This window comes from Zootermopsis nevadensis, unplaced genomic scaffold, assembly GCF_977971745.1.
Source record: "Zootermopsis nevadensis isolate Lab colony 2312 unplaced genomic scaffold, Znev_1.0 Znev_ptg000061l, whole genome shotgun sequence".
NCBI lineage: Eukaryota > Metazoa > Arthropoda > Insecta > Blattodea > Termopsidae > Zootermopsis > Zootermopsis nevadensis.
In genome coordinates, this window is record NW_028259192.1 from 11,942,258 (window position 1) to 11,967,682 (window position 25,425).

The 25,425-nt window shown below is 38.8% G+C and overlaps 1 protein-coding gene across 6 annotated transcripts in view; it reads right to left on the minus strand.

Annotated features, from left to right (window-relative positions):
- The window catches only part of Liprin-alpha (PTPRF interacting protein alpha), a 234,072-nt gene that overhangs the window by 133,328 nt on the left and 75,319 nt on the right, over window positions 1-25,425 (minus strand). The window contains exon 1 of one of the 6 annotated variants that reach the window (XM_022080778.2): window positions 22,642-22,771. The exons of 4 other annotated variants lie outside the window; for them this stretch is intronic. In XM_022080778.2, coding sequence (XP_021936470.2) covers window positions 22,642-22,767 — 126 coding nt within the window. In that variant the 5' untranslated portion in view covers window positions 22,768-22,771. Of the gene's footprint in view, window positions 1-4,472; window positions 4,500-22,641; window positions 22,772-25,425 lie in introns of those variants that run through there. One more of the 6 variants, XM_022080786.2, reaches the window with a different exon arrangement.

A 25,425-nucleotide genomic window follows, 5' to 3' on the forward strand; every position in this document is an offset into this window, starting at 1 on the left:
TTTATCGCCACAGCGTTGTTGTTCTTTTTCATTTAACTTTCTTTACTTCTGAGATGATAAAGTTGCGTCATATTGTGGTAAATACATATTTGTTTAAATCTTGTCAGTCTAATCACAATAAAATTCCTATTAAATATTAAAATATTACTATAATTAACATTTAAATATTTAAAATATATTAAATGATGTTCTCATCGAAATGTTCGATTTACATTAGATCATCACTTTTTACACGACATGTTTCAGTTCTAAAAGAACCATCTTCAGGTGTATAAAATTATATAAACTTAAATATAATTTCTTAAATGCAACTTTTAGTCAGATGTTTATCAGATTTCAAATGATGTTTTCTTCCAGATTTTATTGTATTTTTAATATCGTATTCGAAGTTGTTCTGTATATGTAGGTCGTGCTTAACATGATTTTGTGTGGGTGAACGTTTTGTTGTTGTTTTTGTATCATCCAGAAATGAAGTTGTTAAGCACGACCTACATATACAGAACAACTTCGAATACGATATTAAAAATACAATAAAATCTGGAAGAAAACATCATTTGAAATCTGATAAACATCTGACTAAAAGTTGCATTTAAGAAATTATATTTAAGTTTATATAATTTTATACACCTGAAGATGGTTCTTTTAGAACTGAAACATGTCGTGTAAAAAGTGATGATCTAATGTAAATCGAACATTTCGATGAGAACATCATTTAATATATTTTAAATATTTAAATGTTAATTATAGTAATATTTTAATATTTAATAGGAATTTTATTGTGATTAGACTGACAAGATTTAAACAAACAAATATATTTCTTTACTTCCTTTATCACATTTAATATGGGACATCGTTTAATCATGTAGAAACAGCTGTGTTCGATTTATTATAGCCTCTAGACTAAGGAGACTAAATACAACTGCCGCAATATCGAACTAATAACTAGGACCCATTTACATAACCAATTTCTTTTCCATTTATACACTCGATTACGTGTTTCAGTCTACAACATGGTCATCTTCAAGTGGTGTAATCTTTTCACGGAGAAAACTGAATTGTGTATCGTAAATATGTACACGGATAAAACACTTCGAAACTATTACTAAAAATCAGTTAATAAACTCTAAAATGTAGTGGAATAAATAATTTATAAAAATAAACAAGAATAGTTGTGCAAATGGATTTAGTTTTATTTTAATCACTTTGCCTGAAATTAAGACTGTTGCAAAATCAGTTTGGTGACTAGATAAAAAAAAGAGTTCTGAATGCTAGTCGAACGTAATTCTGCGATACAGATTCGTTCTGAATAAGATATAACTTAGACTGATAATAAAGTTACTATTGGGTGAATGTGGTCCCAAGAGATTCAGCAGAATATTGCTCTGTCCCCGATTCTCTGTGAAACTTGGTTTTTCACGATGCCTTTGACTTCACATGTCTCTCCTTTATGACCGAGTGCAGCAATCCGCACAAAAGACGGATGAAACAAGTCTAGAGAAATGATGAGACTCTCGAGGAACGACAATATTGCTCACTTATTTGTACACACTAAAATTAATTTATAAGCTTCTTGCGCTTAAAATAAACAGCTAATGTACATTCAAATTCGCGAGGATCATGAATCTGTTCCATCCTGCAAATGTACAAGATTGTTTTAGTGACTGAAGCTAGTAATAAGCATCGAAAAGGAAATAAATTTTTCCGTCGCATATTTTATGTTCTTATACGTGTTTCGATTACCCACCAGCAAAGAAATGGAGGACGGGATTTAGGAAATGAGTTTTAAAATTTTGAAGTTGAAATATCGGCACCTAACATTCTATAGACTGCTGTTGGTAAGCGAGGCATGAAAAGGAAACAAGTATGACAACAAATAAAAGAAGAGAGATAGAGAGAAAATGATCACAAAGTGCTAGAACAAACAAGAAAGAGCTGAAGGAATGTATATTCATTAATGAAACACAACTGTATAGCTGTTATTTATATTTAGCTACACATAACAAAAGCCATAATAAATACAGCTTTCCCGGGGACTACATTCAGTGAAGTCTTCTCGAGCAATTAGCCAAGTCAGATGGTCTCAAAAAACGTTTCCTCATCTGCCACGACCTGAGCTGACGCGGCTAATCGTCCGAAAAGACTTCACTGAAATGTCATAAGTTTTTTCAACAGATACTATTCGATTCTTGCTGATTCAACGATACACTGAAAGACACTGGACTCACCACGAAGCGCCGACAATTTAATAACCGTTTTATCTGATTTTAAAACAAAACATTTTACCTAGTTTTAATCTATGTTAAGGATTTTACACTGGTTACCTGTTTACTTCGTTAAGTGTACCTATCAAACTTCACGTAAACATGTTGATTGGTATGCAGTCTTTAATTGTTCATTTATATATGTTGTCGGCACACAGGTAATTATTAAAATATTTGATATTCTTTTATTTTGCACTTCATGCAGAAACTTCAACGATCGCATTCTTCATCATCGAATTTTTCAATAAATATCTATTTTGTATGATTTGGGGTTTTCACAGCGATGAGAATGAAGATTTCTGTCTTCTGGATTGTTGCGCTGTGGAGTCTGGTCGATGTTCACCAACGTTTCAGAGGTCATACTGCCTCCGTCATCATCTACCAGACTACACAGCGCAACAACACAGAAGACAGAAATCTTCAAATATGTATTCATTAACTTTACAAACGCTTAGCTGCCGTAGATCAAGTGAGTCTGGATGTGATTTAAGCGTTACTTTTACAAACATACGTCTTCTCTCGGCACACACTGCATGTCGACAGTTATTACACCGGCGTCTGATGACACGACTTGAGGAATCATACACACACATTAACATCAAACTCTTCTTCCAAAGGTCTACTAGACTACATTTTGCGTATGTCACTCAACAGACATCCTACACTCACTCTCACTTTCCGATGCCCCCACAGTAGACTCCGAAGTAATGCAGGACATTAATGGTGTTAATGTTTCTTAATAACTGCCTTTCCTGAGCACAAGCGTCTATTACTACGGTCCTTCCAAAATCCTATAGTTCCAAGCGAATTGCACTAGCAATCATTCACTCGCGAACAGAACATTGCTTCACGAAAAAATCAATACTGAAAGACCTTGACTTGCAACCCTCGACATTGACTGCACGTATTTCAGACCAACATATAGAGATCGTTGCAATCGAACATCGGAAGCTTTGATTCAGTGCTCGTTCCGATAGAGTGTCTTGATGTGCAAGCTCTGCATGTCTTTGCGTGGCTATGTAGATGATTTTTCGATACATGTATTTGTAGCTGCGATATGCTGAGAACATACGCTAAGGCAGAAGATTCCCTAAGGGGACCCAAGGCGCGAATATATTGTGGGGGCTAGAAGTGTCTGGGGCCTGCTTTATTCTGCCTGCCAGCAGGAACCAAGGGGAAAAGCTGAAGAAACAGCAAATGGACTCGGGAAATTGGATACAATCAAACTCACATCCCAACCCCACAATGCGGGGAGAACAGTATATGACGAGAGGTAGTTTCCTGCTCTCTTACAAAGTACACAAGTGTAATTCGGTACCACGTTGGCTAATTCGTTTCTCAACAGAGTGGCAATGACTGATTTTTCTGTCCGACAATAATAGAATGTAGCTTTTTCCAATTCTAAGACATCAAATGGGACAATCAGCGAAGCGTCTGACGACATACTTTTGGTATTCGTGGAGGCAATTTCTTGGCCAGGAAACCGAATAACTACTTCAACGCAGAAGTCGAGGATGTCAGGCCAAAGTACACTAATTACATGTAATTACCTGGAGCAAAATCCCTCCTAAGAATCTGATATTCGCTGAAATGAGCAATAAATTATCCGCCTTTCATGCTACCGAAGGTTCATTATCTTGTAACTTGGTACTATACTGTCACTAGTTCCTAATATGAGCTAATTGATTCTAATCCTCGCATGGGAATATTTTCAATATTGTCCTCAAATCCATGACTGGCCTCTCAAAATGTCTCCTACCCTTACGTTTACTTACAAAAACTATCTGAGCATTTCTCCCGTCGGAAATGCATGCTACATGAACGCTTATGTCGCCACTGAGAGAAGTGATAAACAAAGTACATCAACCCATGCCATACAAATTAAAGAAGCCTTCGATTGAACTTCGTTAAGCACTAATCATAGCATAATGGTGGTAAATGCCCACTTGGAAGACCGAGAAGAAGACCGAAAGTTGCTATTAATATGGATTTTTGAGAAATGATAAAGTTCGGTGGAACTTACTCTTTGGTGGTAATCTTGTTCAGACTAAAACGTCTGCTGTCACAGTAATGACTAATTATTTTCTTTTCTTCAACAAACGGAAAACAGTCAACTTAAATACGCTATTTGGTAACAATGCGTCCAAAGAGTTCACAATACTCACGCCTTTTAATAAAGGTATGATACAGGGAAGCGATAAAATTAGTTACCTTGAGAAACATTTGGCGTCATCATGCGCGTTCTTGCACTATTCGAGACTTACACTGTAGCTCATTAACGTCCTGAAGGCGCAACGGCTTACCTGAAAGAAAATCAACAAAGACGTAAGTAAAAATCTCAAGGGAAAGTAAGAAATTAAAGAGAGTTATAGTTCGCCTTAAAATAATATTGGCAGCACTGAAAAATATGGCGAAAAAACATTGTAAACTTTCATTCACATACAAACATATATTTGCTTTCGTGTCTTCTAATAATACGTAATACTGAGACGAATTTAACATATCTGCTACATTCATGTTGGTGAGGAAAGCTTAAGAACATACCTAAAGTATTTTATCCGGAAAGTGATAGGAAACTTGTGGACCGAAATGCACGGAAAAGCAGGGCGAATAAGTTATAAAGGAGTGTCTATCTGCTGTGTGATTATTTTTCGGAAACTTGTAATTAAACTGGCTTTAATTTATTACGTATCATGTACGCGGTTTTAGGTTTTCTGTGATGTTCCCGGATCAACACGCTTTTAAGTACGGAATTCTCGCCCATATATTACTCGGAATACGGCCGTGATAAAGCCTTGCATTTCTATTGGTTCACACGCCAATAAATCAGGATATAGGTTCCCTCGATACCCCGTATCCTGGGATATCAAACATCCCCGCGAGGTATTGCACCATCATCAGTTTAGACAAACTAAAATTTGTAATGCATAGAAATACATGTTCATACATCGGCGCGGTTACGCCAAACACAGCCACCAACATCCAACTACAACGGACGTTTACACTTAAATATGAATCTCCACTGCTATAATAATGGTTGCATACGGCATAATACAAGAACATTTTCACACACTTCTGTGATAGAATAACGCAAATTCATGGACGCGATGAGAATGCCAGAGCTGCATTTCAGATGATGTAAGATACCGAAAATGTAAGAAGTGTTATTATTGTTAAAGCCATGTTCCATAACACTGGATTCAGCAACGTCAGAGTATGATGGCTGTATTTCTACAGTAACTCGAGTCCTCAAACATTCAAACCTACTGTGAACATTATAGCCGATCTGTTCGTTTTCCACATCGATTTTATTAAACGATTGTACAAATAAATAATCATGCATTCGTTTGGGTGATCTTGGAACAGCAAATTCCAGGTGTTGGCAAACCGCAGTTCGTGGACTGAGTAGAATGAAATGCTAGAAAACCAGCAACCCTGTTAAAATAAGAAATTGGATCTGACCTGTCAGGTTTGGGGAAGTGAAAAGGAAGTTTTTATTTGGGGCGGAATGCAAGCTTGCCCACTTCGATGCACTACATGCACAATGCGCACGAAATGAAAGCATAAGTGATGATGACCACGTCTGCCTGCCTGCCTCCTGTCCGCCCGCCAACCCGATCGTGTGATTCAACTCGCAGACCACTAGATGTATTTAGTATTGACGTCAAGCTGCAGAAGAATGCCTAAAGTAGATATTTAGAAAAAATAAAAAACAATTTTCCCAACACTTTGTACAATGTACAGCAACAGACCGAATGCATAGCGAAAAAATATTATTGACTTGGAAAAAATAAAATAAATAGCCACGTTATATTACCACACATATATATTGCACTGCATTACGTTGCTGGTTTACATGGCATACAGACGACAATACAACAAATTAATTGTACAGTTACAAATTAAGTAACTGACATCCTTCACTTACAATTATCTTAAAAATTAAAACATTAAGCGGCACTTCAACAGATTACGTACACTATAAATTGCATTCGGATCAGATTCTAATACAAATATTTGATCTTCAGAATCTAAACTCTACCTGTCCTTGGGTAGCAAAGCAGATTAATTTTCGATATACCAGCGCGTCATCTCTAGATTTTCAATACAAAAACCCTTTAAGAGTTTCTGTTCTTTGGTATGTAGTGTTCTAAGTGCAGTAGCGAGAAAGTCTATTCCAACATTAGTTACTGTGGGGTGTCTATATAATTGAATAAAACTGGGCTAAATTAAACAAAACACCTTCTACATTGTTTTTTTATGAAATGGCGTGAATAAAGTGAACTCCAAATAGTACAAAAGTCCAAACCTGTTCGTTTAATTTAATCGTCATTAATATGATTATCCTAAAAAATAAGCACTATTAAGGTTCACATTCCGGAACATTTTCCATCATCGTCCTGAAACTCTCTCGTAGCAGACATCGTCGCCGTTCTCAAAACACAATCTATACTATCAGATTATGGCGAAGAGTCAATATTCACGCCCACATAAAACAACGTGTAAAATTATTTTACGAGTTTGCAAAGCAGACCAGACGACAAAATATTCCATTCTCAACGCTGTCTAACATGCTCCTGAATATAATTTTGATGTGTTACTCTTGTTACTACATAGGTTCGACCCTTACCACAGTTTATAGAGACTAATAGGCTAAATTTTTTAACAATATTAATTTGTCGTGCTTTCATTAAATGAATCACGAACTTGTGGCTATAAAATATGGCCTGTTAGGATTAACCCGAGCGACAACTGTTTCCTGAATAGATACAAACTCTGGGTAATTATACTTACTCGCACTACAATAATATGTGTAACTTCGGCTTTCAGGGTACGCCACGTTGAATACTGACAGCAATCCAACGTTTCGCCAAACACTGCTGACGCCATGTGTAGAGGCTGGGATTCCAGCAAGCCTGCGTGTCCTATATAAGACATCGAACAACGGCCATCCTCTAAACATTCACTCTAAAGATGGCAACTACAACGTCTGCCGAAACACTGAATAATTATCAGCATCTGAAGTGGCCAATCCCCGCAAGCCGAAGTTACACAGTCACACCACAGACCGCGAAAACTTTAAGACAAAAAAGAAATATCTGCTGACTACATCTGACACGAATCCTTGCCAAAGCTAATCGGTAAAGGTATGTCAGCGAGCTCTAGAACATGTCGAGGCGTACATGGCAACGCATCTCACAAACAGCATTAAGGTTTCGAGTCGCCAAGGGAAATCTCCGATGATATAGCGCCAATGTTTGAGGCTGAAATAAAGGGAGGGATGATGGGTACAAGAAAGGCGGCGAAGTCAAGGCAACAGATCAGTAAACGTGATTTAAATACTACGAGACTGGTGCTGCACCAAAGGCTAGCCAGCAGTCACGATACTGATTACATGAGAATAGGCGACGGGCGAATACTCTTGAGTGAACTTTTGTTCCCTTCCATTAGGCAAACAAGTGATAAAACTGCTCTCCAGTGATGTCTGGTCGCTTCAGAGGTCGATACCTAAAGTTGCAGACTCAGAAGAACACCATCATGACATTACCACGAATTACAAAACTATGGTAAAGCTTAATATGTAGTGACGAAATGGTGTTCCGTGTTTGCGTTCCAATAAAGCCAATTCGTACAGTACACGGCGAAGCCTCGTAAATGAACACACACTCAATTCCAACGCAGCAATGAAAGCTATTTCTTTATTTAACGTCAAAGGTCAAAGTCTCTATAACGTATGAAATATAGTCCAAATTGCCTTCTATATAAGTTACAAAAACATTCCTCTGTTAAACACTGGGTGTTACTTTTTCGAAGAACGGGGCGACAAATGCGAAGTGCAATGTAAATTGTTGCTGTAAGTCACTTCAGCATTACAGGAGAAAGAAAAAGGGAAAACATTCAAACCTTCACAAAATATGGTAAGCAAACCACCGGAGAACACATTTAAGCACTTCCCTCATTTGCTTACAAAACAAAGCCTTTCAAGAATAACTTAGTGACCACTCAGTTCGATTACGATGCTACTACACAAACAATCGACTGACAATTTGCCTTCTCAAAGTCGTGATGCTTTGGAGAAGGTGTAGGAGGAAACTTTGGTAAAATATCACATGAATTAAGCAATCTTTCGACGCTGTAATGTCCTTTGAAGGCCTTTCAAAGATACACGGGCTGTTTTTGAAACACAGCATCACTATAGGGTCAGGTTCTTTGCACGAATGCAAAGCGAAAAATGTCTAATGTAGACATGGGTCCTCTGACACAATTTCCGAACTATACAACCGCAAGATCACCTGCCTTAAAGCCGCTGGATTTTTATTTTTCGGGTAATCTTAAAAGTATAATGTATTCTACTGCAGTCAATAATGCAGCGAAACCATAACAAAGGGTTGAATACCGATCCGAGATACTTCGTGAACACGCTTGGAATTTTTGAGCGGGTGCAACAATTATTAATGCGGGGCGCAGCGCGACGACACTTTACGCATTCTTGTAACCTTTTATCAGAACAGTAAGCTGCAGCACAAGGAGGGAGCTATTTGAAGGTAAACACTTTCCTGTGGAAGGTTTCACACTTTACCCTTAACCGCCTCCTTCCAAAATAAAAAGGCCCATTAACTCAAACACGAACCGTCCAAGGACAGAAGTTTGCTTACACTTTCTTTTTGTGCATAAGATATGTCCCTAAAGCAGTGCCGTGTACTTCATGAATAGCCTGTACTTAGAAGTTCGTTCATGTGTCAGTTAAACGTCTATAAGATTAAAAGAAACAACTACCTTACTGACGGTAAATAAAAATTCATATAATCCGGCATTCTGTCTTCAATTTTATATATCAACTTGCCTTTGCGAGTTTTTGTTCTTTGTTGCAGTAAATACATTTAAGTCTTTGTTATTATCATCACTGACCACTGAACGTCACTGCAGTACTACCATAAAAGTTTCCTTTCGCATTCTTTCCAATTCACATTACGAAATCATTGTACATTCGGCATCGTAAAGAAAACCCACGAGGGAATCAGACACTCTTCATAATAAGAAAAATAATACAGCCCTTGCGTTCACCGCTCGACTATAATTTGATGAAAAATAACCCAAGCATGAACGAACAGTTTGTAAAATTTCTAAACAAATACATCCTCACATCTTATCATTCAGACGAAAAGCGCTGTTAAAAAAGAAATCAATAAATCAACCATTCTTAATAATATCAGAACAAGTACATTATCTGACACTTAATTAAAATCTTATTTTGGCAGACTGTATATTGCTTTAATCTCTTTGTTCAAACCTAAATATCACGTTCGTAAAACACAGAAAGACATGAAGATGGCTGTCATCTGGGTTCTTGCGCCGTGTAATCTGGTAGAAGTTTACCGACGTTTCAGAGGTCCTGATGCCACCATCATCATAGCCCTGAAGGAGCAGCAAATCAAGAGGACAGCCACCTTCAGACTCAACGCCGCGAAAACCTCAAATCCTACACAGAAAAGAATGTTAAGTTATACCATAAGAGGTGGTAAACCAACACGAAACACTTGCTGGCAAGATTCAATTTACAGGCTATACGCACAACGGCATATAAAAACTACAGTACATGTCATATGTTTACCGTAATTTTCAAGGATGCTTAAATTGCACACCTGAAGCGCTGAAAATAATAGACAGCAAGTTCCTCGGAAAAGCTGGTATCTACCTACAAGTCTACAAGTCGGTAACTTCGCCGCTGTGATAACTTGAACCTGGACGATTTTAATATTTTACTACTAACAGCACTGTGACAAGCAGACGTATAACACGACTACTCCATTTATACGATGCAGTAGAGAAGCACACTGTCGAAATAACATACGAAATGAGTATCAACCCTGGATAGAAGCGACACAAGCCTGAACCGAAAAAGTCGATACAACCAAATAAATTGTGCACTGCATATGCACCGAAGACATGGGACGATCTCATACATAAATAAAATTTCCTGCTACTTCGTGGTCACCTCTTTAAAACAAAGGTCTAATGTTCTGCTTGCCTTCGTGAAAGCTTCAGTTACGATGTTACGGAAAATCAGAATAAATAAAAGAAACCGTGTGCACAGAACACTAAATATATTAAAACGTGTACCGGCGCATCACTTATCATTATGGACTATTCACTCGTAAAAATGTTCGAATCAATTTCCCCACAAAGAGTTAAATTATGCACAGCAGAAGCATATTTATTTTTCAACGTAATTTGTAAAATTAAAAATAATTAAACATGTCCATAGGTCAGAGGGAAAGGAAGCAAAATCAATGCTTTCAGTACAGGGGCACTCTCAACAAAGTACTTCCTGAACTGAACAGCACACGGTAATTCAATATTTTGTTTAGAGTAACGTAAACATTTTAAACCTGTCAAAAAGAACATGATACAGGACGTTCACACAACTACGCGTTTTACCAGGCAGTAATCCGCCAGTGGTCACAAGCACAATTCTAGCTGAAACTGTTAATAAGTATAAGATTCACATAAAACACTTTGTGAAAATGATACACACATTTATAATAGTGTTATAAGCGGCTGAAACAATTGATGACACGACATTTTAAACAGAAAACAAACATGTGAGACTAGTACAAGATAATTATCAGAGCACGCATCATTTACAAGCTGTTAGCAGAATCAGAAAGTCAGCTGATTCGTACCGGGCCACCAGTAACAGGACAAATCTTTTACCACCTTCACTATAAGATGTAAAACACGATGATACTGCCGTTAGCGCCATAAAAGACAACGGTGGCAAGGCGTGACGTCTCCTACACGTAACAAAATCACTTGTCGCTTTCGAGCAAAACACATTACTCTCATTCTGCTTATTCCAGAATTGTAGCAAAGGCAAACAAGTGGTAGCCACACCGTAGTCCAATTCAGTAGCAGACTATACAATTAAAACCGGAAAGTAAAGAACCCTCTCCGAAATACGACCACATTAGGAATTTCAAGAAAAATGCAAGTCTATGAACAGCAAAGGTAATATTGTGCCTGGGATCAAACATGAAGACGGATACGGAGATGAAGATTACAACAAGACGCATTATTTAGAACAGCATTAGATGGAGGTAAGCTGTGAGCTTCAAGCTCCGGTTACTTTACCCACGACAAAAGGGTCAACGGTACACACTAGATAGCAGGGTGGCAGAGTACTAGGGCTGGTGTGTACGTGGAGGCAAAGAGAAAAATGCCTACTAATGGCACAGTGAGAATGTGTCATTAAAATAAGAAATGCAGTTCAACATTTAATATTCTAAACATTTTTTAAAGAATATAAAATAAGTAAACAAACAACTATTAACACTATAACAAGACACTATTGTCATACGCGTTTCAACCTCAAGATGTCATCATCAGTGGCATCTGGGAAATTAATTCATTTAATCAAAAGGTTTAAACTGGATTTAGAAATAAATAAGGTGTTTCACAAAAGTTATTTCAAACGATACTGCACTAGAACCATCGGATCAATAGCCAAGTGCATAGTTCTACTCTGTGAATAACAACATCTAGTGCAGTATCGTTTGAAATAACTTTTATGAAACACCTTATTTATTTCTAAATCCAGTTTAAACCTTTTGATTAAATGAATTAATTTCCCAAATGCCACTGATAATGACCTCTTGAGGTTGAAACGCGTATGGCAATAGTGTCTTTTTATAGTGTTAATAGTTGTTTGTTTACTTATTTTATATTCTAATACACTACAAGGTATGCAAAGTTTTAAGATTTTTTAAAGAGTGTGAACGTTCAATATTCCTGATAATGTTTTCCACCAACATCGATGTCGTAGTTCTGTGCAACAATTACGAGTTTACGTAGATTCACGATATAACAAACGCAAACGAAACTAATTTATCCTGCAACGTACCAATAATGACAAAATAATGTCAGAAAAATCTTGAAAATGTTGGTATTCCGGGCTTTAATGCAGTATAAGCTAGTAGGTTTCGGAGAAATATATCGCCTCCGCTTTCGGGACTGAACTCGACAACTCGACCGCCGTGAGAATCTCAACTCTCATCAGAAAATCTTGATTAAGGAATAACCAGTATTAGCGCGCCCACAAAACTACGGAATAATACGCCTCACAGTAGATTCACACATTTCTACAGTGGCAGTGTCACGAAGGTCTGTCTGTCTGTCTGAGCCGAGAATTCACTTAACCTACAAACAGAAAGAAGTACCCTTCAGCGTAGGCGCACAGCCGCTCTAATGTGAAGAAACATCCGCTGACTCTCGATTCTACATCAGTTAGCCAGCTTTCAAGTTTTTTCGTCTTATTTTTAAATTTTTAGTAATTTTAAAAATAATTTGGTGTATCAGGCGGGCCACTGGTAATACACCCATAGCATCAAATATACAGATTGCTCCAACAGCGGGGTCATTTTTGAAGGCCCGTAAAGCAATAAAAGCCTTGAATTTAATTTGTACGGCAGAATTAACATATAACATCAAAAAACGATGTATAGGCCTAAATCAAACATCGACCGAGGATATTAATGCGTGTCGAAACAAGTTAAAACTGAAGGAGACGGATAAAATACTGGTTACTGAAAAGGATTTTCTGAGCAGATCGGCTGGTATATCCCGGATAGACCACAGTTACAGACAAGATAAATAAGTAAAGAATAAGCCAGATATTGCAGATGTCACGTCCATATGAAATGTTGCCAAAAATAATAACTATATGTGTACCTATGGAAGAAATAAACAAAAAGACCAATAAGAAGTTGGCATGTAAGAGTATACAGCAATGTGGAGTAGACATCTGAACAGGAATGAGTGGCGATTGGGTACCGAAGGGCTGCATCAGTCGTGAAACGGTCCCCGAGGGTGGGGGCACTTCGCACGAGGCTACCGACCACGCTGCCTAAATGCAATGCGATGTTTCTAGGGTGTAGTTCCGTCTGTCACACTACGGGCGACGGATGCATTACCACCGAGACCCTCAGTCTGCGCTTATTGATCGCGCGTTTTCCTGCATGACCAACTTAGGCGTCGATATGTTGATCTCCATGCCACGAACCTGATTTGATACTTGTTTGATTGATTACTGGGTAATTCAACGAACTCCTTTCAACTGGTACTACACAGCGTCGAATAGCAGGATAGCTATACTAACTGGAGGGGACGTGAACCATTTTAAGATAACATCCCGACACACCGGAGGGACTAGCCTAGCCGGTCTTCAGGCTGTCTGAATAGAACTTGGAGTGATTAACATTCAACTCGGACTCTGGGGGTCATAGCTGCTGGTAAGGAGTTACAGAGGTGTTCTGTTGGCAAAAATTTGAAAAACAACCACACAAACCGAACACTTTAAGGAGAGTAATATCAAAAATAGCTCGAACACTTGGAGCACAGGTTCGAAACCCGTACCAGGAAGAAGAGTATGTCCGAATTTTCTACTTTTGCTGTGTTGTTGTGCGTAGGTAAACAGCCTACGTTTGAGCATAGGCTGTCTGGATGATTATACTTCAGAGTTTCAGTTAATTCTGTGGCAATGCCATCCCTTAACTTCCTCATTTTACAGTCACCATTCTTCTATCACATCTCTCACATGTGCGGAATTTGACTGTCCAACGCGCAAAGTCTCTGCAGTTCTAGTCCAGAACACTTTGATTTGCGATTAGTATGCCCATAAGCGGGCAATTTCATTAACAACACAACACCTGTGAGACAATATAATATGCGAACATTTCCCGATTCGCATCGATCCAACCGTATCACATTACATAGAGCTCAAATCGAAAGTCACCATTATTCTCAAGAATAGTTCAAGAACCAATAAAAATATGTCAATGACGTATATACATTTCTTAAAAAAAACATTTCGTTATTGTGAACATTTAACGAAAAAATTCTGGTCATGTAGTCTTTTTAACGTTACTGGCTTCCAAACAAAAGACTTGTAAATTAACACAAACATCATATTTTTAAAAAAAAAATATATATAAGCATTTTACAGAGTAAACAATTTCACTAGTGCTCTTTCATAAGCTGCCGGTTCGCGCTACAAACACGATGTGAAATAATATCAAATACGCACTGTTTGTGAACATACACTTAACACGTAACAAAAATATAACAAAACATTTGTGTAAAATAACATATGAATATTGTAATCTTTGCAAAGACCACCCTTCATACACGGCAGATCAAATAGAGCAGCTTAGTTCGCTGTCAGCGTAACGCCAGTTCTGCAACCATGTATGAACCTGTACGACAATATCTATTTCAGGTCACCAAAAACGTATTCAGCTTTCGCACAGAGATGGATTTCTTTCCATGGTTTCAGACCAATCTGATACACTATCTACTTTTATTATATAAATAAAGCAAGACACGAAATGATTTATGAGTGAATTCATTAGGTTAGCTCGTCAAAATCTGAGTTCTATTGCAATAATGTATAGCATATAAGCCGTATGCTGAGCCCAATTCCGTTGTGACAGTCCTGACAGACTTAATAAACAGAGATCTTGCTGTATGCTGGTCAATGCTTCCAGTAACACGCATATTTTACAACTGTATGTGTCCCTGACAAATGTTCTGCGTCAAGTCTACCATTTCAACGGATGTGACATTTTGACCTTCTCTCCTACAGTGTGGAAAATATTCGAAATGTTCCCAACCCCATAAAATACAACAATAAATATATCCCCTGCCGCATTTAAATAAAGTGTTACAGATTCGTGTAATCTTAACCCTTCAAACCACGAAGTTCACCCAAATATCAGTTAAAAATGTAATTCCTACCTCCAAAAAAACCACAATGATCATTAGAAAAAAGAGTTGTTTAAGTGTTTATAAAAATAATCATTGTTTATTCTAATAATCAAACGAAACCCAATAATAAGATGTAGGTAAAATTCATAAGTAATGAATGTTAAAAATACGTGATACATATAGCAAACACTGCACATACATAATTTAGTGGAAACGGAAATGAGCTTTCTCTACTGCTAATAGTGGTTTTTGTTCTTTCCATGTTCACCCTTAATCAAACAAACTTTATTCTCGACTTAATTTATTTAATAGCGTTTTCTGAATTATCTTACATTTTAACTGCCAACTACAGGACATTTTAAAATTGTGAGAGGAAACAGCAATGACTTATTTTAAGGCAGTTCCCAAGTTTTGACTGAACGAGGAAAATCCAGAGAATTCTCGGCTGCGATAGTCGAACTGAGACCTCCCGAGTAAGAAACATGATCGGTAACCATGCAGCACAGACAGTTTCTAACAAATTTTCTTACTAAATTTGTATTCATTTCTCACTGCGTGCTACAAGTCTCGCAGGGATCATCTTTTGTGTAAATATTTCCTGACGAATGACAAATTATAAAGTTCCTAATAGTGCAATTTTCTCCATCCTCCTGCACTTTCATTCACTCAATACCAAACACAAAAATAAATAAGACACGTAGGACATGCTGTTAAAGTACACAGAAAAATGTGCAATATTTAGGTAAGCAGAAACTAAACTCCAACGCACAAGAAGGCCTATTCGTCCATTTGGTTTTATTATGCATGTGTTTGCAGGTGTCGGAACTGATGAACGTCCTATCTGATGGTTCGGCTAACCAAACGATCAACACACAATAGGGTGCATCCCTTAAAACTCGTCCTATTTAATGTTGCCCATTAATGGAATTACACTCACACGAGGGCGAAGTAATTTATTCAAAACAAATTACTATTTCACAGCGTTCAAGCCCGTGAGGCCAAATTACGGTTCCAATTTTCATCAAAAACAGCGTGTACTTTCCTAAAGCCAATACAGTACCACAAAACGAGTACGAAATCCGAGTCACTGCTTCTCCTTCTCCATTTACGTCATTTACCGAGTGAGATTGCAGGTTCTCAAGGCAGTATGTATGAAGATGACTCTTTCGGGATGCTGCACTTCGGTTAACATTCCAAGTTCAAATCGTCGCAAACTGTGACGCAAGCCGAAAATACTGACAGATGCAAAGTTGAACATAGGAAAAAAAAGACAATGCAATAATCACGTTTCCATGCATAAATAAAATCATGCTACAGAAATGCACGCACTGTTTCTATGTATTTACTGACTGGTTGGTATGCGTAATCGTAATAAAACAAATTAAAACACATTAATCAGCGTCGGTTTGCTTGTGTGTGTGTGTGTGTGTGGCCGGGGGGGGGGGAGGTGAATATACTGTGTATAAAACAGTACAAATGTCTCCATCAAGTCACTTCATGAAACAACATTCACAAACTGCATTTCCAGTATGGTCTACTATAAAAAAACAAACAAATGAGCCGTTTGTTACAGTAAATGTGAACTGCGGGACCAAACATTGCACTCCATTATTGTCATTTATCGCTTCGCTTACTAATGTAAATGAACGTTTTGTTCTGCATGGACACAACAGCCACAACATTAGCATGGGAACCTTCGTAGGTTCTCCAAATCTGGCAGCCGTCAATACATTTTAACACGATCAATCAAACGTCTGTGACAAATGTTGGTTCATTACACGAAAATTCTGTTGGACACCGCCCACCGCAAGAGGTATTATATTTGAAATATAAATTATTCTTGGATTTGGCTCTGCTCCCGTCTTCGGATGATTTAGTTCGTATTGTATCCAGAGATATATTTATTACCTATTTATTTTTAATATAAAGGCGACGGTTGGGATACAACTAGTCTAAGATTCAAAGGGCATGGGTTCAATTCCAACCAACCGCGATGGTAGTTTCCCACAGTCGCTTTTGCTAAATGTTAATTAATACAATTCATTAAAATATGCTGTAACCAATGCCTATCATTCGTGATTCGCTCTGCTGCTGCGTTTTCAGCATGAATAACCAAGAAAACATAACATTATGATAAAATACATCTGAAAACGTTGTTCTCTTCAGTCACCAACAACAGTTCGAGATACATTCAGAACAAACCTTGGCCTAAAATGGCTATCCGAACCCGCAGCTCTTGTGAAAATACCTAATTTCCTCAAACGAATACCTTTCAATGAGCAACGATCAATAAATATTCATTATTTTCATATAACCAGGAATAAAAACGTAGGGATATATTGTCTCGGGGCACATACAGAACGGCAATGCCTGAACCATAATTATAATAATTAAAACACACGACACAACCATTTCAACACAACATTCGCGAATAAAATCGGAATTGTTTGACATCACAACTGATGGCAGAGGCGTGGGTTAAAAAAAATAAGTACCACGGGCGGCAGGCAAACGCGGGAGAGGTTGAGAGAAAGTACGGATAATTAAACGAAATACAGAAAAGCGGAAAGCGTGGAAGGAAACTTCAGATAAAAGGCAGCGAAGAATGACGGGTAGAAAGAAGGCGCGGAAGTAACAGGGAGAGAACAAGTGGTTCTCCAACCTGGGGACCTTCTAGGTCAGAAGCAATTTAAATAAATAGAACCGTGGCGTTCTGGAAGTCTGTCAGAACTGCTGTACCGACCAGCAGTGAAAAATGTTTAATTACAGAGGTCTGCCCACAGATCAGCCTTAGCCAGAGATCGACTTCATGACACAATGACAAGCAATTTAAGCCACACCCGCCCACACCACATCAAAGTCCTACAGAGTCCACGGCCTTCCAAAGGAGATAAAAAATAAAAAAAACAAGCAGCACCATCTTCCGTTATCCGAGATTCAACAAAAACTGCTGAAGAACACTCATCTGGGACGTTGCGCGGTGCACTATGGCATAAGTGTACCGACGTTACAGAGGCGGTTCCTCTGTCCATCATCACGGCAATCGTCGATGCTATCATGAAAGCAGCAAGCACCTCTAAAACGTCGGTAAACTTCTACCAGACTACACGCCGCAACATGCCAGATAACAGTCACAACCATACTAGTCGCCGCGAAAACCTTAAATCTCATGAAAACAGCTGATTACATCATACTTGCTCAAAAGAATTAATTAAATCAGTTAGTCAGAGGTGTAGATGGCCTAATAAACTAACCTATCCTAAAACTGACGACGAAAGCTTGAAAATTAATAATAATGAAATTTTAAAAACTTTTGTTACATTATTTTAACTATGTTATACGCCTATGTGTCGCCCACTAATCCTAGATGTGATTACCACAATGCGTTTATAAATAACACAGATTATGAAACTCCTATTAAGCGACTTAGTACTTTTCTGTTATCTCTTCTGTTAGGCCCAAACAGTCTGTTCAGGAAGCCGTTCTCAAAACATCCTGAATCTCTGACATTCCCTGAAGGTGGAAGACCCAGTTCACGCCCATATGATACAAAGGTAAAATTAAAGTTTTGGGTATTTTATACTTTATCCTTCCGACACAGAAGACGATACGAAAGAAAAAACACACTGCACATGCAATTTTGATTCCTGCTGTTCTACACAGTTACGACACTGGACCCCATCGAGACTGGCAGACCGCTGATAATTTACATCTTTGTTTCCAATAGCAAAGAATGTTAATAATAAAAACCAACCAAATGTTCCATTGTACACACTGATTTTCCCTAAAATCAAAATGTCTCGACACCATCCTCTGAAAAGCCGACAATGGGCAGGCACTGTTGCATGTACGGATGAAAGCGGAAAGAAAAGCGAAGAGGTATAAGGATAATTGGACAGCTACGTGTGCCGGCCCAGCCAATGAAGGTAATGAAAACGGATGACTGGCTAGAAGCGCAGCGCGTCCTTTGCCCCAGTCATCAGCATTCGCGCCCCATTACCGAACCTCGAGCGAACGACGAATCCACATGAGGGAAAAACCGTTCTCTCCGTATTTCCTCTTACCCGAAGGCAGGAAGCACATCAACCGACATCCCATTAAATTCAGTACGTTTAAGTAGTGCCTTAAACGTAAACTTTCCACCAGAAACAACTATTCATGAAGTGTCAGGGTGTTTATTAGAGTACAGCTTCATGTTTCAACGACCTCGCGTTGTAAGACAGGATTGTTAGTTTTGTAGCGATACATTTGCATGTACAAGAGCGTCTACAAGCAGCACAATGAACGTAATCAGCCGAGGTATACATTAAACACAAAGAACCAATTGCTTAGACTCATTAAGAGCCGAATTAGTGGATGTGAATCTACCACAATAAGCAGAAAAATACAGACGTTTAGACAATTTGTGCAATATTAGTAATTTATTTTTTTGTGAAAATACAGAGCTCAAAATGTGATGTGACATCAAAATATGTTGCCCGGTTGTAGCTATGAAGTTAAACACTGCAACTTATTACAGGTTTGGAAAAAATAATAGCACAGCAGTTACGCATATCTTATTATTTCATGTAATCGCCCTGCTTTGCAATGCATTTCGGTAAAAGCCATTCTTGCGACATTTCTGTCCATGGTTGTTTAATAATTTCAAATGCAGTTTTATCAATGCTGATTCTTCGGTTGTCGACTGTCGCCCATAACCGACATCCACTTTCCTATTAATCCTTCCGTCTATATACGGTACAGAGTGCCGACTGCATTCGTCTGAATCAGAACACGGACATGTTCAATGGCGTATTTACAACACGACACTGAAGCCCCGTGTATTCCAAAAGAGGTGGGGAAAGGTTGTGAGCGACTTTTAGTTCCCCCAGAAAAAGTCTGTTCCACGGAGTCGGCTGTTTCTGTTATTCGTAATAAATCAGCCAAAGTGACCGCCTCGACACAGGAGTCTGAGGAATACAACGCCTCAATGACAATTTCATAGGCTGTAATGTTCGTCTCTACTCTTTGCAAACTTAAACGATACACTGCACTTTGAACATGCCTATGACAACACGTCAATACGATAACAATGTTATCATATTTGCACATCTCTTCAATATGTTCTGTTACAGAATAAAGCCTCCATTACATTAACTAATAAAAAGCACGGCAGATGGCACAGCTCACGGGTGAATGTACCGTCGTTGCCAGCCATACTGCAAAATGTTCTTAAAATAATACGACCGGCGTAACAGACCTAAGTTTACATCTTTTCTTAGACTGTGCTTATTTCTTCACTTCACATCGCTCAACTGGCGGACTTCGTAAGGCTGTCTATAAATGAAACAATTACATGTATCACGAAGGAACAAAGTAAATTAAGTGGAAATGTTACGGGAGAGTTCAAGATGCTAAGGAAATTAAGTAAATGTACATAAAATGCTGATGAGAATATCTGCTACTAACAGAGAGAAATTATTAGGTGGAAGCACAAATTTACATAATTAGAAGGTTCGTAAGTTTTGCTCTTCATCAAATGTTATTAAGGCATCATATAAAGCACGGCGATACGGAACAGGCGAAGCATCCAACAAGAATAGAGAGACGAGGAATGTATATTAAATTTTAGACGGAAACACTAAAGGAAATAGACGGCTTGGGATACATGAGTGGACAACTCTAAGCTGGATCGTAAGTCATGAGATATGTCGAGGGTGTGATCGAGCGTAAAGTGGATCAGGGCACAGGCAAATGGTGGGCTCTTACATACACATTAACGAATTGTGAGTTTCCGTAAAAGGTGAAGACTTTCTTGACAATCTCAGTTATTACCAGCTTTTCTCAATCACCGGGTAAGTTGGATTGTTTGGGATTAAAATTAACCTCAATACTCCAACACCCAATTCCACAGAGAACGGCTATTCTGATAATGCAGAAATAAAGTAACAGAGCGCATTTTCGTATGGTTAACGTTTGTAGATGGAACAAGGGCATTACGAATGATAAAAATGCAAAATAAAGAAACAGAGCCTCCGAACAGGCGGCAAACTAGCACAGATTTGAAGTGTACACTTTGTAAATACGTGCAGTTGGTAAAAGCCTAATAACCCAGGTAGGAGCCAAAAAAATAATCTAATAAAAGATTACCACGTTAGATCTTAAAGATCAAATACTATTCATCAAATGGCAACACAAAGGCTTGGCCAAATGAACGTGGGACGTTTAAGTGTACTAAACTCCTAAACCTGAATTTTATTTATTTGTTTAATGAGCTTACAGCAGGCCTGCTGTCTCTAAATTATGTGTGAGACGTTGAAATTATTAAAGGTCCGTATTACTAACTTTATCTGAATATTTCTCCGGCCGGATTGAACGTTTCATGGGCCGAAGTTTGCACGGGCCTGGTATGTATTATATTAATTTTTACCATGCAATTACAAATTTAGGCCTAGTATAAAAACAGAGTAGAGACGGCTTGATTTGTTTCATGCGTGTTCTAAAATGTTCAATTCACTGGTAAAGAGAGTAAAATACCATGTCCGAATAATTTTTAAATCGAAACTTCCTGTGTATTTTGGGTAACTAACTGTATATTTAAAAATGCTATCTCAAGAAGTAGCTTCACATCCCTATATTATTAAACGCACTACTTTTGTGGTCGTGACACATATGAAGATACTCATCTTCATATGTGTCACGTCCACTTATAAATTCGAGTCTCTTCGATCCCATATAATCTCTGCACTTGAAACAGCATGACATCTAATCAAGTAGTCGTAGCTATAAAGCCCTCTGGCAAGAAACTGTATCACAATTCAACAAGCCAGTGGGTTTGCTGTTCACTGAATCTGCAAGTGACATGCTACTCACTGCGTTGGTGGATGCTACGGTGATTAATAATTAACCAAAAAGGACTAACGGAACAGCAGTACGCTCCAGATTGTGCTCGGGGGAATCGAATATAACCATGAGAGCAGCAGCCACAATGGTTGACGCAGTTTTTTCTGTGCCACATCTCCACCAAAAATTTATAAACTGTATATAATACGAAGCAGTTACTCTGGAATGGTTTGGCTTTCCACACGTTTCTGCAGCACCAAATTTCTATGATGTCATGGTGAGATGAAATAAAAGATGATGAAATATATGTATGTTTCATGCACACACTTGCGCTGACTGAATATGCAAAGAAAAGAAAATTGACTCTTCAGGGATGTTGCGCCTCCATCAACAGGGCGATCGTACTGAATATGGAGGCACTAAACTCCTCTGAAACATAGATAAAAGTCCACCAGACCACACGACGCAATAACCCAGAAGACAACCATCTTCACATTCGCTGACGTGAGATTCTGAAATCTCACCTGCAAACAAAGTGTGTTCCAAACGTTTATGGACAACACCTGAGGCCTACAGGAAAGGATAATGTAAGCAGATATTAAATAAACACAGTAGAGGATATTAAATAGATTCGACTAGCTCATGGTAGGGTGCAGTAGGGCGGAATCCTGTAAACACGATAATGGCTCATGACAGCAACAAATTTCCTAGCCAGCTGAATAACTATCAACTACTAAAGAACTACGTACCATGGTGTTAGAGGTACTGATGGGTTAAGAAACGAAACATATTTTACCTGGACAAACTGACGGATGCACTCGTTTCCATGGTCTCTGAGAAAGGTCTGCAGAGTCTCCATGCCCTGCGCTGACAGAAGCTTGTAACCGTTGTTACTGGCCATAGCGGCCACCGAGAAGAACATGGTTAGTTCGATAATAACGATCACCACCTTCCTACATCTCTATTTAGCGAGTGAGTGAAATATTCAAATACAAATTAACAAGAGCACAATAACCAATATCCTCACTAGTAACTGTAGGATCAGCACTGCCGGTTACATTCAATAAACTGTAGACCATTATTTAACTCAATATGATGTAATCAGACCATCAGCAGTAAAATCAACGCCATGTCGCTGTAGTTGTAATGATGCCTCTGACGTTTTGACGAGCACATAAAAAGCCGAAACACCAATAAACATACACTATATGAGTTCAGTTCACATTTCGATTCAAAATTTCAGTTTAAGATAAACTGTTTTCTGTAGCCTACACCATTAATTTTCACCAGGAGTGACAGTTTACGTATGTCTGCTGCGCTGATCCAATTTAAACTCACTCAGCTACCACATGAGTCGCTTTTGCTTCAAAGTAAATTAGACAAAATGTATACGAGAAGTCGTTTGCTATAATTCTGATATTAGGTGTACATGCAAGGCAGAAAACACAGCACTTTTATGTTAATCGAAATAATGAAATGTTCCTTTTCTAGGATATAGAAACGCAAAGCAGAGAGCTAACTCGGTGCACCAACGCCAATCCGTTACATTTACCGACGGCCACGTGAACGTGTGCCTGGCAGCTGTGGTGTGGTAGGTACACTCCACTGGTCCACCTATGACGCGCTGCCCCACAGAGCAAGGCAGGAGGGTACGGCCTGAGTCTGGGCATGCTCCATACAGCCCTCGCCAGAGAAAGCCTTCCACCACTCAACGACAGCCAGACAGTAACGGCGCTGCTGATGTGCTACTTCAGGTGCACCAAGGATCATACACTGGCATTCTTGGAAAGCTTATTGCAATTAAAACTCTGGGGTACGTAGGACTACGTTAACAAAACAAATTAACTATCGAGAAACTAACAGACGCTGGGCTGCGCAAGAAATGCCAAACATTTCTTCGATCCCGAGAATCCATTATACTATCTACAACAGCACGACTATGGACCTCATAATTAACTAGCTTAATCCAGTTAACATCGTCACGCCTCTATGGTCAATTTTAATATTATCCTCCCACGCCGTCTTTCGGTTTATCCCTTCGGGTTTTCCACCTAGAATTTTCGATTTGGTAAAGGAGGGCCTTTTAGACCACAAGACTATTTGTGTTCTTGCGAGTTTCTTTCAACAAGGTGAATCCCCGCCACATTTTTTAACAAACCGAGGTCGTAACTGGGTGTAATCCTTCACAGTCAATTTGATTGAACGAGGAGGTCGCCAAATATCAACAAACGGACATTTTCTTACAGGGTACTGTGAAGTACAAGAGTTATAACACCCCCACCCCACTCGCCACACTTTCTGACGACAATTCAAGAGCTCAACACGCGCATTAGGGTCTGAGTTGCAAAAGATGATCATAATACTCGATCAAAGTGTGGCAGGAAACTGAACATTGATTTCACATTATCCGCGTTCTCACCCGCCGTAAGAACCTGAAATCTCACATTTCATAGCAAGACCTGCTATCTCGCTACCATAATTATGAATTTTGGTGGTGCTTTATAAATAGCTGCATGGTCGACTATTTACCAGCAAAGGCCTGCCAAGATTCAGATATGACAATGGTGTAAAAGGTTACATAACATTTGTAAAACTGCTACTTTACTAGTTTCAAGCCAGAAGAGATCGGTAACAGGTATCGACTGTTTTGGTTCCTGAATCCAGGAATCAAATCGTTCCGCTCAGTTAGTATAGTCTGTGCGCCGGCAGGGGAAGAGGAAAGTTCTAGCCTCTCCATCCAGACCGACGTTTGAGTCCACCCAGCCTCCTAACCGACGGTCCTCTTCCCGGAGGCAAAGCGCGGCCAGGGCGTGAAGCTGTCCACTCACTCCCATCATGAGCTACATCACATACCCCGAAGCCCTCTAAGGTGTGGAGCAGGACAGCTTTACTAACAACACTGGGGAAGGAGTACAAATTTTTAAGCTCGTCACTATTCAGTTTTCTCCATACCCCATCCTCTTCCCTTTTAGGCCCAAATATCCCCCTCAACACCCTATTATATGAGAAATACATATAAAATGTCATTAAAAACTAATGGGATAAGATCTAGTCTTGCTGGGAGACTGAGTCGCAGATGTACTGGGCGAGAGATGAGACTAATGACCACGGCATTGAACCAACTTATTCCAAGTTGACTTACAAAATATTAGACAGACATAACTGAGAAACCACGCCCTCAATTTCCCGTGGTTCAACACAAGCGCATTCGACAATTCCAAACTGTTAAAAGATATTGATTGCTCCATAGAGTGATTTGTAAAAATATTTGTTTCAAACGGAATTGGGTGTGAACCACATACGAGCGAGAGGGGCGGGGGTGCTTCGGAAGTTAACATACGATACTGGTGCAGCTTTGTGACAGGAACAGATTTATCACACCATGTTTCTGCGTATAGACACACTTATTAACAGACTCCCATCACAACAGAAGTAAAATTTTACGTCTGGCTTAAATAAAACTTTATATCAGACTGTCGATCTCAAAGAAAGAGGAATTACGAACATTTTGATTAAACGTCACTTCTAAAATAAACGCTTACAAGGTTGGAATTAATAAAGAGGTTTAGTCTGTATCAGC